Below are 13,455 nucleotides of genomic sequence, written 5' to 3' on the forward strand. Positions count from 1 at the left end.
GAATTTGCAGGATTTACCCGGGCAGGTGAGTACCAATTGCATCAGCATTCTCGGATGCCGATTTCCCCGTCCCATACCACTCCCACCACTCTACCTGCCCCCTCTATCCAAACGAGAGTGGGACGCAACTGCTAATACCGGGACTACAGACAGGGGCAGATGACGATTTTGTGGGGCCCAGGGCAGCACAATTTCATGGGGCCCCCCTTTGACACGGCGCATGCCCGGGATTTCTCAAAGCACGGGGCCCAGGGCGGCCGCCCCGCTCGCCCTGCCCTATATCCGCCCCTGACTACAGAAACCAAGGGGTCTACAAAGTATAGTTTGAACCTCTCTAGGCCGGCACCTTTGGGATTGGACTGGTGCCGAACCAGAGAATTTGCCGAATCACGGGAGTTCATTATTTTCTGGCAGCATGACCCACACGGCCACTGCCTCTTGGACACTGAGGGATAAATTAGAGCCAAACAGCAGCACAGAGCACGGAGAGCCAGGACTGGGGCTGTAAAACTTTATGGGACCGTGGGAAACTTGGCCACCCCACGACAAGGGGGCATCTAGGTCACTCAAATCACGCTGGACCACAGAAGATGCCGGACCAGAGAATTCCCAACTAGAGAGGTTCAACCTGTTATGTGGATGCAGGAGCAGATATAGGGCAGGGTGAACGGGGCGGCCGCCCCGGGCCCCGCGCCTCAAAAAGCCCCGCGCATGCGCCGTGGCAAAGAGGGGGCCCTGCGGAATTATGCTGCCCGGGGCCCCGCAAAACAGTCATCTGCCCCTGTGTGGATGCACTGAACTTTGGCATAAACACTTTAAGGTCTGCAAAGCTTGGGGCATCCACGGTTTTGCAGACCCAGATTTGAATCCCGAAACAATAAGGAAACTAACTCAGCAGGTTCCAACACAGAGCTGCTTAGCTCTTGGGCCAGTTTTGTTCCACAGAAAGGATCATTTGGTTCTGAGCAAAGACAGGCAGGTTTGGCCAAAAGTCTGATTCAAGAGAGCTGCACTTCAGGAGGGTGGTTGTGCCTTCACCTTGCCCTCTTGCAGTGGCTGGAATATTACACACACACGTGTGCACACACACGCACACACACACGCACACACATGCACACACACGCACACACACACGCACACACATGCACGCACACACACGACCGTCTGGGTGGAGCCAGAAACCTCAGCCTTGAATGTGCAGCTCTAATCCAGGCTTCATCGACACTGCATGTTTTTTGCGGAAGAAGCCTTTTGAGCAAGAGTTTTTGCACAAAAACATAAACATAAGAACAGCCATACTGGGGTAGAGCAAAGGTCCATCTAGCCCAGTATCCTGTTTGCCCACAGTGACCAGTGCCAGGTGCCCCAGAGGAGCAATGACCAAAGACAATAATCAAGTGATTTGTCTCCTGCCATCCATCTCCAGCCTCTGACAAACAGAGACTGGGGCACCATTCCTAACCCCTGGCTAATAGCCTTTTATGGACCTAACCTCCATGAATTTATCTAGCTCTTTTTTAAACTGTTATAGTCCTAGCCTTCACAGCCTCCTCTGGCAAGGAGTTCCACAGGTTGACTGTGCACTGTGTGAAGAAGAACTTTCTTTTATTAGTTTTAAACCTGTTTTAAACTTCTTGCACAAAAGCGTGTCCCGACCTCAGAGTGCATCGCAAAAGCCATGTGCTTTTGTGCAAGACAGCGTCCACTGTATGGACACTCTTGTGCAAGAAAGTTCTGGTGGCCATTCACAGAAAGGTCATCAGAGCACCTGTGCTTTTTCCCAGAGGGGTTTCTTGCGCAAGAAACCCCTGCAGAGCGTCCACACTTGCCTTTTTGCGCAAGGGCTGTAGCTCAAAAAGAAATTATTCCTCGTGGGATAATTATTTTCATGCACAAAAGCGTGCTTGAGGTGTGGACACTCCGCCGGTTTTGGCGCAAAAACCTTGTTGTGTAGACGTAGCCCCGGAGTTTCAAACTTTATCTCTGAACTCCTCTGTGCTGTCCACAGCTTCAGGGAGGGTGCAGGGCTAAAGAGTATTTGCAAAAGGGACAACAGCATCAAAGCTGCTTGGCCTGACATTGGACCCTACCAGCTTTGTTGTCCTTTGCAGGTGCCGTGACGCAAGCAGGTTGCACCAGCTGCTCCACTCTGCCTGGGCCCCGCACTCTGTTAGAAACAGGCTTCAGGACACAGACACACCCATCCCTCCACATACCCCCACTCCCAAGAACAGGGGTGCTTGGGAGATGCACCCTCTGACTGCCCCATCCCCTGTACGTCTGCCACTCAAACAGCACTGTGGATTGAGCCGTGGGTTAAGCAGGATTTTTTTAAAGAGATTCCGCAGCAGCCTTGGTTTGAAAGCAGAGACAAAAACCCACAGGGGGAAGCGACATTTAAACATCCAGATAAAGGATTTGTGGGGGGAATTCAGACTTTGGGCCGAGCCATGTGGGGAACAGTCCTTCAGTTAAAAAAAAAATCTGGCCTCAAGCCTGCAGGCACCGATGCTGGTGTTGAACTGGACTGTGATGCATTATCATCACCAGACGTGTCAGGCCCCCCTGGTCCCAGGTGAAAAGGGGAGTCCATGCCTTAGCGTCTGCAGGATCGGGGCTCACCTCCAGAGAGGAAAGCAAAGGCAACAAGAAGCGGTGAGCCTCCAGGTGTTGAAAGCCTGTTCGCTCTCACAACAATACAGAAGATGGGCACCCGGGAGTGGAGCGTGGGCCGCATGAGTGGCCCTCCTGCACCTCAGTGGGGAGCAGCAGCCCCGTGGGGTTCCACCTGCAGCCCCACAACCCCTGTCTGCCCCTTGCCCCCCCCCTACGCCTCTTGTACAGTGGGGTACCGGAGTCCCGCACTTACCTGCTCCTCCCCCGCCCTTCCAGCGCTGGAGCATCACAAATCAGCTGTTTGCGGCATTCCAACTCTGGGGAGAGAGGAGCATGAACCAGGCACTGTACACGCTCCTGAGGCGCTGAGGGGGAGGAAGTGTGGGGCTCCGGGGTCCCAGTGTGTGAGGGGTCTGCAGATGGAGGCTCTGCGGGCCACTGTCACTAACAAGCCATTCATTAGCCTGCCTGGGCACTCGTTAATGGATCTCAAAGTCACCGTATTATTGCAAAACCAATTACAAAAGCCAGCTCGATAAGGGAAGCTACAGAACTTCCTTTCATTTACAAGTTTGATTCCCGCAATGGAAGTCTGAACAAAGACACTGGCTGGATGGCCCGCTACATTCCACATCCTAATGACATAAAAAACCAAGCAAAGGGAACTGAAGGATGCTTGGTACCCGCTTTATCAGCTTCATTTAGCACTAATTGACAATGTCTTTCCCCATTTTTCTTCTTCTTTTTCCTCCGCTTCCTCCCTATCCCCTTTCTGTGCCTATTTATTTGAAAACTCGACCCCTTATACTCCATTCATCCGAAGAAGTGGGTTGTGCCCATGCAAACTCATGCTCCCATACACGGTGTTTGTTAGTCTCTAAGGTGCTGCAAGACTATTTGTTGTTTTTTAAGTTTTTCCCGTTACAGGCTAACACGGCTCTCCCTCTGAAACTATTCACTAGCTATGCTTATTGTGTTATCTAGAGCAGTGTTTTCCAACCAGTGGTAAGAGTACCTTCAGGGGTACTTGAGAGAAGTTGGGAGCGCAACTGAAATTTGGAGAAAACTGAATTTTTGTTTTAAGTTTGACAGCGTGTTATTATTTTTGTACTTTTTACACCCCGAAATTTTATCGCCTGCCCGGCTACGATTAAGTTCTTTAAATAAATGTGTTTCAATGGTAGAAAAAAAAATTATGTCTGAAAACTGTAGGTATCAGGGGTACTTTTTTTTTGAAAAAGGGATACTTTATAACAAAAGATTGAGAAACACTGCTCTATAGCACTGAGACATCTCTGAATAGGGTTGCAAGGTGCCCGGTATTGGCCCGGACAGTCTGGTAATTGCATCTTCTGTCCAGTAAAAAAACCAGAAAATACCAGATGTGTAAAATTTTCGGTATTTTCTGTTTGTGTCAGACTTTGGTCCCTGTTTTTTTTTTTTTTTTTTGCTCACCCAATTTGCATCCCACCATGTTTGGTATTTTTTGTGACACTATCTGGCAATCCTGTCCCTGAGCTATGCAGGAGCATAAAGGACCCAGTTTCACTGTCAGGAAGTGGACGACCCTGACAATACATTCTTGGTGTCTTATTCCCCATCTTCGTTTTCAATCAGCTCTCCTGATGCAGCACCGAAGCAGCGTGGCTGGAACCCCTCCTCGCGCCCAGGCCCCCCGCACAGCTTGGTAAGACGAGGCAAGTTTGATACCGAGGTATGTGACACGCAATTAATCTCCATTCACGGCCTGCTCTACTTGTCAGCAAACAAAGGCTCCGCTTTAGAAGGAGATCTGAAGACTTCAATTAAAAACAGTCAGCTAACAAGAAAATAATCTGCGTGCACGGGAGGCGGCAGGTGCAGAAATGAGTTGTTTACAAAAGTGTCAGGGCTGAACAGGAAAATGCTGCACATCAAAAATGCAAAGTGGGGGGTTGAACTTCACTGCAGCCCCATGATTAAAAATAAAGAACAGGAAATGCACATCTGTAGCAGGGGGGACGGGGACCACAAAGCATTTGAAAGTCAGCTTTGATGAGCCAGCTCTCCCCCTCTCTGTCTGTGTAGGTCTCAGTGCTGAAAGCTTCGCACACCCCAAAAGGGGAGAAAGGGAAACACCCCTAGTTACTGCTGGAATGGAGGGGTACAGAGCACCTCCCGTTTTGCTGGAAATGCACTGTCATCAGAGTGGCAGAAGAACCCAGGGACAGTGTCAAATTTACATACAGTAACTTTCCCTGTGTGTGGGTCTGTGACAGCACCACAGGGGAGAGAAACAGCCAAAAGGGATTGTTCAACCATACACAGGGGAACTGAGGAGCGGGTGTAAGATAGGAAACAACTCCTCCACACACGCAAAAAATCCTCCAAGGTCAAGTTAAGTGCTCAGGCATCAGAGTGCTGGGAATAAGAGGTTCTAGGCATAGCTGAGCTGGAAAGCAACATACATGCATCCCTGGTGCTGAGCAAGTCACCCCCAGATGCGGGAAATTTTCCCAGCGCCCAAGAGTACAGTATCAATAAGACAGGATCAATAAAATTTGTAAGGGTCTGCGAGGAACGAGCCGGCTCATGTTCATAGGGTGCTTTGAGATCACCAGACAGAACGGGCCGGTATTGTCACTGCTCAACCTCCTCGCTGCTTTTGAGACGAGGAGTTTGGTGAAGAAATGACGGGAAACGGGTTTAGAAACATCCACGCGCGCCAAGCGGCCGCAGTCATGCGCCGGAGACGGTCAGGGCTGCTCGCTGGATCCCCAGGTAGGCCTGTCAGTGGGGGGTTGAGCACAACCTGCCTTGCCAGCGGCAGAAGGGACAGCTAGTGCCATGTCTAGTCTTCTGGAAGGGGGCCGCGTCCCTTCGAATTGTTACTGACGTGGGAATGGCGGCCAGCAGGCCGAACGTGCTTGGTGCACCCTCGCGCTGCAAAGCAGGAGATGCCGTCACATCGTGACCGGCCAAAGTCGCAGCCTCGCTTGGTCTGCGGGATGCTTTGAAGCCCCCCCACATCAGAACAGCCATACCCCGCCAACGCCCTTCCTTACAAAGCTAGACATCTCCCCCCCCCCCCACTACACAGCAGTAACACCCACCTTCCAGGTGGCATTTTGCGGCCCAGTAGAGCTCAAATGACTTTTCAGAGGTGGTCAGGGTCACGAGCCTCGTGTTAGAAAGGGGAAACTGAGGCACCGGTCAGTGACGTGACTCGCCCAAGGTCACCCGGATGCTCGGTGGCAGGGGTAGGAACGGAACTCGCATCCGGGTGCAAGCCCCTAGGCCCCCTTCCTGGCACAGAATCATTCCAAGGAGTGCCAAAATAACCCCACAAGCACCAAGCCCAGCACCCAGTGCCGGAAGGGGGAGAGGCCTACGCAGCGAAGGGGCCTGGATCCCCCCCAGAAGGAACAGCCCCTGCTCCGGGTTGTGGGGCACGCAGACCTTCTCCTCCTGGAGCCGCTTAAAACGCAGCCTCAGCCCACCCCCCCGGGAGCAGAGACAGGGCGCCGGGGGTTACCTTCAAGGAGCTGCTGGACCGCCTCAGGGATGGGGGCTGTGGGCATCTGCATTGGGAAGCCAGACGGGACGTGCCCCCAGCGAGAGCCTCCAGTGGCGGCGGCTGCTGCTGTCCCTGCGGGCGAGAGGCTGCCTGCTCCAGACAGAGAGGAAGCCAGAAGGGTGGGGCCTGCTCTGCAGAGGGAGAGGCTCCTGCAGGTGTTTCCTGTTTCACCTACCCCAGGATAGCAGCCCTCAGACACCTGCCGGAGGCCCCAGCCCTCCCTGGGCCAGGGCCCTGGAAAAGCAGGTGCCCCCGGGCGATTGGCCCGGCTGCTTCCTGCACCTGCCCCCCTGTGGCCGCCGAACGCTGGGCAGGGAGGGGGCGCTCTGCCCCTTCACCTCCTGCATCTGCAGGGCTCGCCGGGGCAGGGAGTTGAGTTCTGCCCCACCGCCGGGCACCGGCCTCCGTCCCGGCCTCCTGCAGAGGGAGGCAGCTGAATCCTGCCTTGCGGCCAGGGACTTGGCTAGGCCTGGGGCTTGCCCCAAGAGAGAACCAGATTTCACCCACCAAGTGTCCCTTGCAGGCCTGTTGGTGGGGGAGAGGGGCAAAGGGGATAGTTGCCCCGGGCCCCGGAGATTCAAAGGCTCTAGGCAGCTATCAGAGCTGGCTGGGAGGTGGGGGGGACAGCGTGGCACGTGCTGGGAAGCACTGACAGCTGGCTGCCCCAGTCCTGCCCTTTCCACCCCTTCTGGGAGTGAGGAGCCCCCCCCACGCACACACCCCTGGCCCAGGGGCCCTGCAAGTCTGTCGGTCCCCCGATGGGTTGTGAACTCCTCGAGCACCAGAACCCTCTTACCATGGAGTCAGAGACTGTCTTCTTGGGCCGGCCGGGCTATCTTACCCCCCAGGCAAGGTCGCCTTTGTGATCGATGGTCCCTTAGACCAGGAGTGGCCCCCGGGCCACCGCCCCTCCCCCCCGGGAACCCTCAGGCACAAAGCAGTCCCGCGCCGCTTTAAGCAGCTGGCTGCTCCCTGCGGCTCTCTGCTCTGAGTGCCTGGGAGAGGGGAGGCTTCGCCTACTGCCCCCGCCCCAGCACGATCTCTCACAATCCCCCTGCCTGCCCCTGTTTACGGGGTTAACCGGTTAAACAGAACGTGTAACCAGGGAACAGATTAAATGAGATTTTACATCCCTGTCCCATGCCCCTCTCCCAGGCCAGAATCCTCTCCTGCACCTCCATGAGCCTGCACCCCATTTGCCTGCCCCAGATCATAACCCCCTCCTTCACCCAGACCCCCCCTCTGGCCCCACACCCTCTCCAGCAATATGCAGATTATTCCCAGGTAGGGCTGGCAACTTTCTAATTGCAGAAAACTGAGCATCCTTTACCCTGTGCCTGCTCCACCCCCTGCCTCAAGCTTCTGCCTCGTCTCTGAGTCCTGCCCCCACTCACTCCTCCCTCCCCCACCCGTTGCTCGCTCCCCCCTCGTCTCTCACGCTCATTTTCACTGGGCTGGGGCTGGATGTTGAGGTGCGAGACAGTGGGAGGTTCTGGCTTGGGGGGCAGGCTCCAGGATGGGGACAGAAAATGAGGGGTGCAGGATGCAAAAGGGGGCCATGCTGGGAGGGTGGGGCTGAGGGGTTCTGGGAGGGGGCTCCAGCCTGGGGCAGGGGGTTGTGGTGGGGTACAGGCTCTGGGCTGGGAGTGCATGCTCTGGATGCAGCCAGAAAAAAGGGGTTTGGGGTGCAGGAGGGGGCTCTGGGCTGAGGGGTGGGGCCAAGGGATCCAGAATGTGGGAGGGGGCTCCCGCCTGAAACAGGGGGTTGGGCTATAGGAGGGGGTACAGGCTTTGGGCTGGAGATGCTCTGGGGTGGGGTCAGTAAAGAGGGGTTTTGGGCCCAGGCAGGAGCTGGAGCAATGGATTGGGTGCAGGAGGGGATGAGGGGTGCACGCTCCAGCAACACTTACTTCAGGTGGCTCCCAGGAAGCAGCAGGAGTTCCCTGTCCCCAGCTGCAGGGGCCGCCACTGCAGCTCCTATTGGTTGCAGTTCCTGGCCAATGGGAGCTGTGGATCTGGTGTGTGGAATGGGGACAGGGCTCAGGACCCCCGGAGCCAGCCCTGAGCCAGAGGGACTTGCTGGCCTCCTCGCGGGGGCTGCATTGGCAGCCCACTCACCCCACAGCCCCCAGTCAGACAGACATCTAGCCAGCCCCATACTAAGCCAACTCTAGATGTGTTAACTAGGACAAGGAGCTGAGAGTTCAGTGCCGCAGTGACAGCTTGTGAACACTGCCCCCACCCCCGTGAGAGTTGGCTGTAGTGTCACATGACTAGCTTTCTATGGCCTTTAGGGCTGATGACACAGCTGGGAACCCCCAGTGCGACTGACGGGGGGGGGGGGAAGGAGCAAAGGGAGCAGCTGCCCAGGGGCCCGGCAATTTAAAAGAGCTGCAGGTGCGGCAACGGCTGGAGTCCTTGCCCCTTTAAATCACCATCAGAGCCTCAGATGGTGTAGGCCGGGCAATGCTGAAGGTCTGGGTGGGGAAGGCTAACCCTCAGCCACGCCCCTTCTGGGGGTCCAGAGATCCCCCTCGCGCCCCCCACCTTGCCCAGGGGCTGGCAATTCTATTGGTATCCCTGAGAACTCCTTCCTCGTGCTAGGTAGCTTCACCCCCCAGAGTTAAGTGGCATAGGGGTAACAATTGCACCTGGTTGTTTTGGCTCCCTCTTGCAGATCACAGATGCGGCTAAAACCTTTTGTACCCGCGCGGGGCTCTGCTTATTAGCGCTAATTCCTAACCCCGTTCGTCTCGCGCTAGTCGCTGGTTTCACGAGAGCATCACTCAGGCAAGCCAGAGCTGTTTCAGCTCTGCATTGGTCAGCGGCCTGTGAACTTCGGCCCAAGTTCTGCCCGCGGCGCTGTGAGTATTTATTAGTATGTCCCCCCGATAATAGGCGTCTCCATGAGCTCGCCACTGTTACTCAGCTACCTTTTTACTGCTGCCCCGGGACTTTGGCCACGTCTTCTCCTGACACAGGAAATAGCCTTAAAGGTGGCAACGAAGTTAACCGTTTGAGCCGCGTTCATCTGCATTACGCGGGCGCCAGCCTCCCGAAGTGCAACTGGGTGTGCCCCTGCCAGCAATGAATGTAGCCACGTGATCACAGGGTTGGAAAGGCAAAAACCTGGAAGAGAAGAGAAGAGAAGAGAAGAGAAGAGAAGAGAAGAGAAGAGGTGGAGGGCAAATATACAGGGAACGGGGTAAATAGTTTCCAGTTCCCTGACTGAACTGGCCACGTAATCAAGGCAGACAGGCACCTGGGGCCAATTAAGAACTTGCCTGAAGCAGCCAGCTAATCAGGGCACCTGCAGCCTATTAAGGCCTGCTGGGGCTAGGTTAAAAGGCTTCCCCTCAGGCACGGCAGGGGGAGGAGAAAAGCCAGGGGCACAGAGGAAGAGGGGTGGTGCCGGAGAGCTGAGGTCTGCGAGGAGGGACGTGCGCTGTGCAGGAGCAGAAGGGACTCGCTCAGGTACCAGGGAGAAGGTCCCGTGGGGAGCATCAGGGGAAGTGAACAAGGGTGCAGGACTGAAACGCTGCCTGCTGCCACAGCCTTGGGGTCACTGGGCTGGAGCCTGGACTACTGGGTGGGCCTGGGTTCCCCACAACCCTTCCCACACCACTAGAGAGTCTGCCCCAGAGGCGGAGACCAGGACTTCAGAGGGGCTTCACCCCTATGCTTGGACTTGCCTATGAAGAGGATAGCTCGGAAGGCTGCGACCCTCGGCCTCTAGCAAAGGACCAGAGGCTTTGTGGAGGGTCACAGTGCGCCTCTGAGGCAAAGGATAACTCCCGAGAAGTGCCGGACCCGTGGGGCACGGTCAGAGCTTTGCCACAGGGTGTATTGCCTCAGAGGAACAGCAGCCTAGTGGTTAGGGTGATGGCTTCAGAGGGGCAAACTGGCCTGGGGTTGTAACAGAGATTCGCCAAAGTTACTCCATTTTTCAGGTCTCCACCTAGCACCCGGTGCCGGCGGGGGACGGTTGTGAGGATGACTGTACCATAGATGTGAGAGGCTCTGAGGTTCTGGCAATGGGAGGTGCCCGTTAAGCACCCACCGTACGTGAATGGTCACGTGCCCGTGCCGTGACTGGCGGCGATGTGCTGCTTTCTGAGGCCACGTACACAATAAGAGGGAAAGGATGTGGTGTGTGTAAGGGTGGCAGAACTCAGATAAAGGAAGAACCTAAGATGCCTGGCTGGGAGGTTGTTTCCTGCGGGGTTTCGTTCCGCTGCAGGTGCGTGTGTGGATGCATTTTAGTATTTTATCTGCATCAAGGGGCCTCCACGAAGGGAAACCAAACCAATTTTTAAAGTTATGATGTTGGGGGGGGGGGGGTTAACTGAACTATAAATAATATTTGATATAAGCGCCAATCCTGTAAATAGCTACAAAGAAATAACACCTGCCAAAGAGAGGTGACTTGAAAGAGGGAGAAATGCCTAATAAATCCATGAGCCACCCCACTGTACATGGTCTCTAACTAACAGGACGCTGCTGCTCTCTGGTTTGCTACAGGGGGTACCTTGACATGTAGTCTGTCCACGTGCTGCCTTTCGGCACGTCAGTTACCGAATGAGAGGCGCCCTGCGTTCTGTCACTCACAGAGTCTTTGCGTTTGTTCTTTGTGTCCTCATGGAAAACAAATCCACCAGGACTGCCAATCAGTCACTAAGCTGTACTTCATACCCATGTGATCCCTTTGTCCCACCAGCATTGGGCCTGTCCATGTGAGCTAAAGGAGAATCTCCATGAGCTATAAGCAATATAAGGCCTTTGACACACACTTGAGTGGTTCTCACTACCTGCAGAAGAGGGCAGTAGTGTGTGTGTAGATAGAAATGGGCACGTATGCATCTATGTAGTCACTAGCCAGTTTGTTACAATACACAAATAATGGAACAGCTGTGGGTGACTGATTAAAACAAACAGCGTGAGCCAGGAAGAGACCTGGGGTCGTTGGACTGGTGAAAAGTCTTTAGCTGTGCCAGCAAGACCTCCAAAACCTGATCGATGCAAATCCCGAAGGACAAAATGTGCATCCTTCAGCCCTTGAGCATCTTTTGCATTTCTCTAGCAATTTTTCTAGGGAAACTCGCAACTTTCCTGTGTGGTGGGTAGTCTTATTGAATCCATTTCACTCTTGGGGGAAACTGAGGCACAGTGCGTTCACTGGCTTGGCTTTCAGCACGTGTTCTTCATCATCTTTGATGACTGAGCCACATGTGATTCACCCAAGCTCAGGTGCTACATTGGGAATGGAAGACTCCCAGAATCCTGCACCAATCTCCAGCCAAATTTCTGCAGCTGAGAGCAGAGGCCAGGTGCCGCGGCTTTGAGATAAACAGCAAAGGACACCTCCCTTCTTGCCACCCCTGTTTCTTAATGTCTGACCCAGATGCAGAGTTCAGGGGGTGACCCGAGGCAGAAGAGGCCAGTGGTGATGACTGGCCAATGCCACTGCATCGTTGTCAAGCAACATCAAGCTTTCCCGGCTGTTGACACAAACCCCCTCCCTGCACAATCAGGGTGCGTCTCCACTGCACCGTAGCGTGAAATCAGATGGGCAATTTGAGCGACACCAATTGCCTAGCTTATTTCCATCTCCCTTCGAAGCCGCTTCTTTTGAAATTTGGCGCTGTTTGCACAGCACTTGTTTTAAAATAACCCGCTGTTCCGAAAGGTCCTTTCCTCTGCGTGGAATGAGGGTTACGGGGACTAAGGATGTTAAGTAGCGTGTAATTGACAAATCGAACAGTCGATGCATTTTTGCATCAACTCTTCGATTCGTCCATAGGGAGGCGCTGCCCCTTTGAAACACCGTGGCGGCGTCTGACCCCGGACTCCATGCGGCACAGTCGCTTTGAGGTATCCCCATTTTTCTGCCCCTCCTTGCTGCCTCTATCTCTGATAGAGACAACAAGGTGGGGGGGCGGGGGAAGCGACTAGTCGACTATCCTATCCACTAGTCCTTAACATCCCTCACAGGGGCGTCAGAATAGCGCGCCCATTCGATTTCGAAAGAACGGGGCGCCCTCAAACGACATGGCGGAGCGCTGCAGTGTAGATGTGGCCTCACATCCTGGTCTTCCTTTTCTCTGGGCTCCGGTTCAATAGCCAACCTCGATCCTGATGACATGCCGGTAACTGGACAAATCCCTCTGCAGACTTGTCTTGCTTTGAAATCCAATTTCCCAGGAAGCCCCAATCTGATTGGGGGTAGCTATGGAAACCGAGCAGGGCAGCCTTGGCGGAGCTGAGACACGCACGGGAAGACGTGAGAGTCCAAGGCCTTTCCTGCTCCGTCGGAAATATCAGCAGCTCTAGCGAGGTTGGCAGGATACGTGTCCCTGTGCAGGAGCTGTTCTGTGTGGCTGGGTACCAGGCGTCTGACAGCGGAGGGAACAGCCTGCTGGCCTGTCAGACAAGCGGACGAGGGGACTGACAACGCAAAGTTCTAGCTGTGCAGGTCTTTTCCCATCATACACCAGCATCCCGCCTTCCTCTCCCTGCCGCCTGCCCCTTCTAACTGGCTAACAACTAAAGGGGAAACAAGGGGAAAGCACGAAGCCCTGGCTGATAAGAGCTTTCACGCGGCTGCCTGGGAATTCATCTGAAACGTCTTGCCGTTAGATAAGAGAAGGGGGTACACGCTCACACACAGGGGCACCCATTCTGCAGCGCTGGGGGTTCACTTCCAGATGACCCAGAAGGAGGGCAACAAAACAAGTAATCATCACATGATCCCTCTCCTGTCACCCATTTCCAGACACACAGAGGCTAGGGACACCATTCTTACCCACCCTGGCTAATAGCCATTGATGGACTGAATGTCTAGGAACCCTTTTTGAACCCTGTTAAAGTTGTAACCTTCACCGCATCCTCTGGCAAGGAGTTCCACAGGTTGACTGTGCGCTGAGTGAAGAAAAACTGCCTTTTGTTTGTTTTAAACCTGCTGCCAATTTAGTTTCATTTGGTGACCCCTTGTAATTCATACAAAATATACCAAGTGCTACAAACCTAGGAAATGTAGCCCTGAAGGACCCAAGCAATGCTGAATAAATCTAGTACATATAAGGCGTACATAAGAACGGCCAGACTGGGTCAGACCAAAGGTCCATCCAGCCCAGTGTCCTGTCTGCCAACCGTGGCCAATGACAGATGCCCAAGAGGGAGGGATCACAATAGGGAATCCTCACGTGATCCCTCCCCTGTCACCCACTTCCAGAGAATCAGAGGCTAGGGACACTATTCCTCCCCATCCTGGCTAATAGCCATTG

The 13,455-nt window shown here is 54.4% G+C and overlaps 1 protein-coding gene and 1 long non-coding RNA gene across 5 annotated transcripts in view; one reads left to right on the plus strand and one right to left on the minus strand.

The window, feature by feature from the left end:
- The window catches only part of SKAP1 (src kinase associated phosphoprotein 1), a 235,024-nt gene extending 228,680 nt beyond the window's left edge, over positions 1–6,344 (minus strand). The window contains exon 1 of one of the 4 annotated variants that reach the window (XR_012898048.1): positions 6,131–6,344. Coding sequence is in view for 3 of the 4 variants with exons in the window: in XM_075911452.1 (XP_075767567.1) it covers positions 6,131–6,182 (52 nt within the window). In the remaining variant the exon portion in view is untranslated. Of the gene's footprint in view, positions 1–2,869; positions 2,919–6,130 lie in introns of those variants that run through there. The other 3 variants (XM_075911452.1, XM_075911455.1, XM_075911453.1) reach the window with 3 other exon arrangements.
- Positions 6,345–8,822: 2,478 nt separating this feature from the next.
- On the plus strand, positions 8,823–12,013 carry LOC142821011 (uncharacterized). Its single transcript, XR_012898058.1, has 3 exons — positions 8,823–9,036; positions 9,154–9,646; positions 10,123–12,013. It is a non-coding gene; the product is annotated as an uncharacterized LOC142821011 (long non-coding RNA).
- The last annotated feature ends 1,442 nt before the right edge of the window (positions 12,014–13,455 follow it).

Source organism: Pelodiscus sinensis, chromosome 29 (genome assembly GCF_049634645.1).
Source record: "Pelodiscus sinensis isolate JC-2024 chromosome 29, ASM4963464v1, whole genome shotgun sequence".
Classification (NCBI taxonomy): domain Eukaryota; kingdom Metazoa; phylum Chordata; order Testudines; family Trionychidae; genus Pelodiscus; species Pelodiscus sinensis.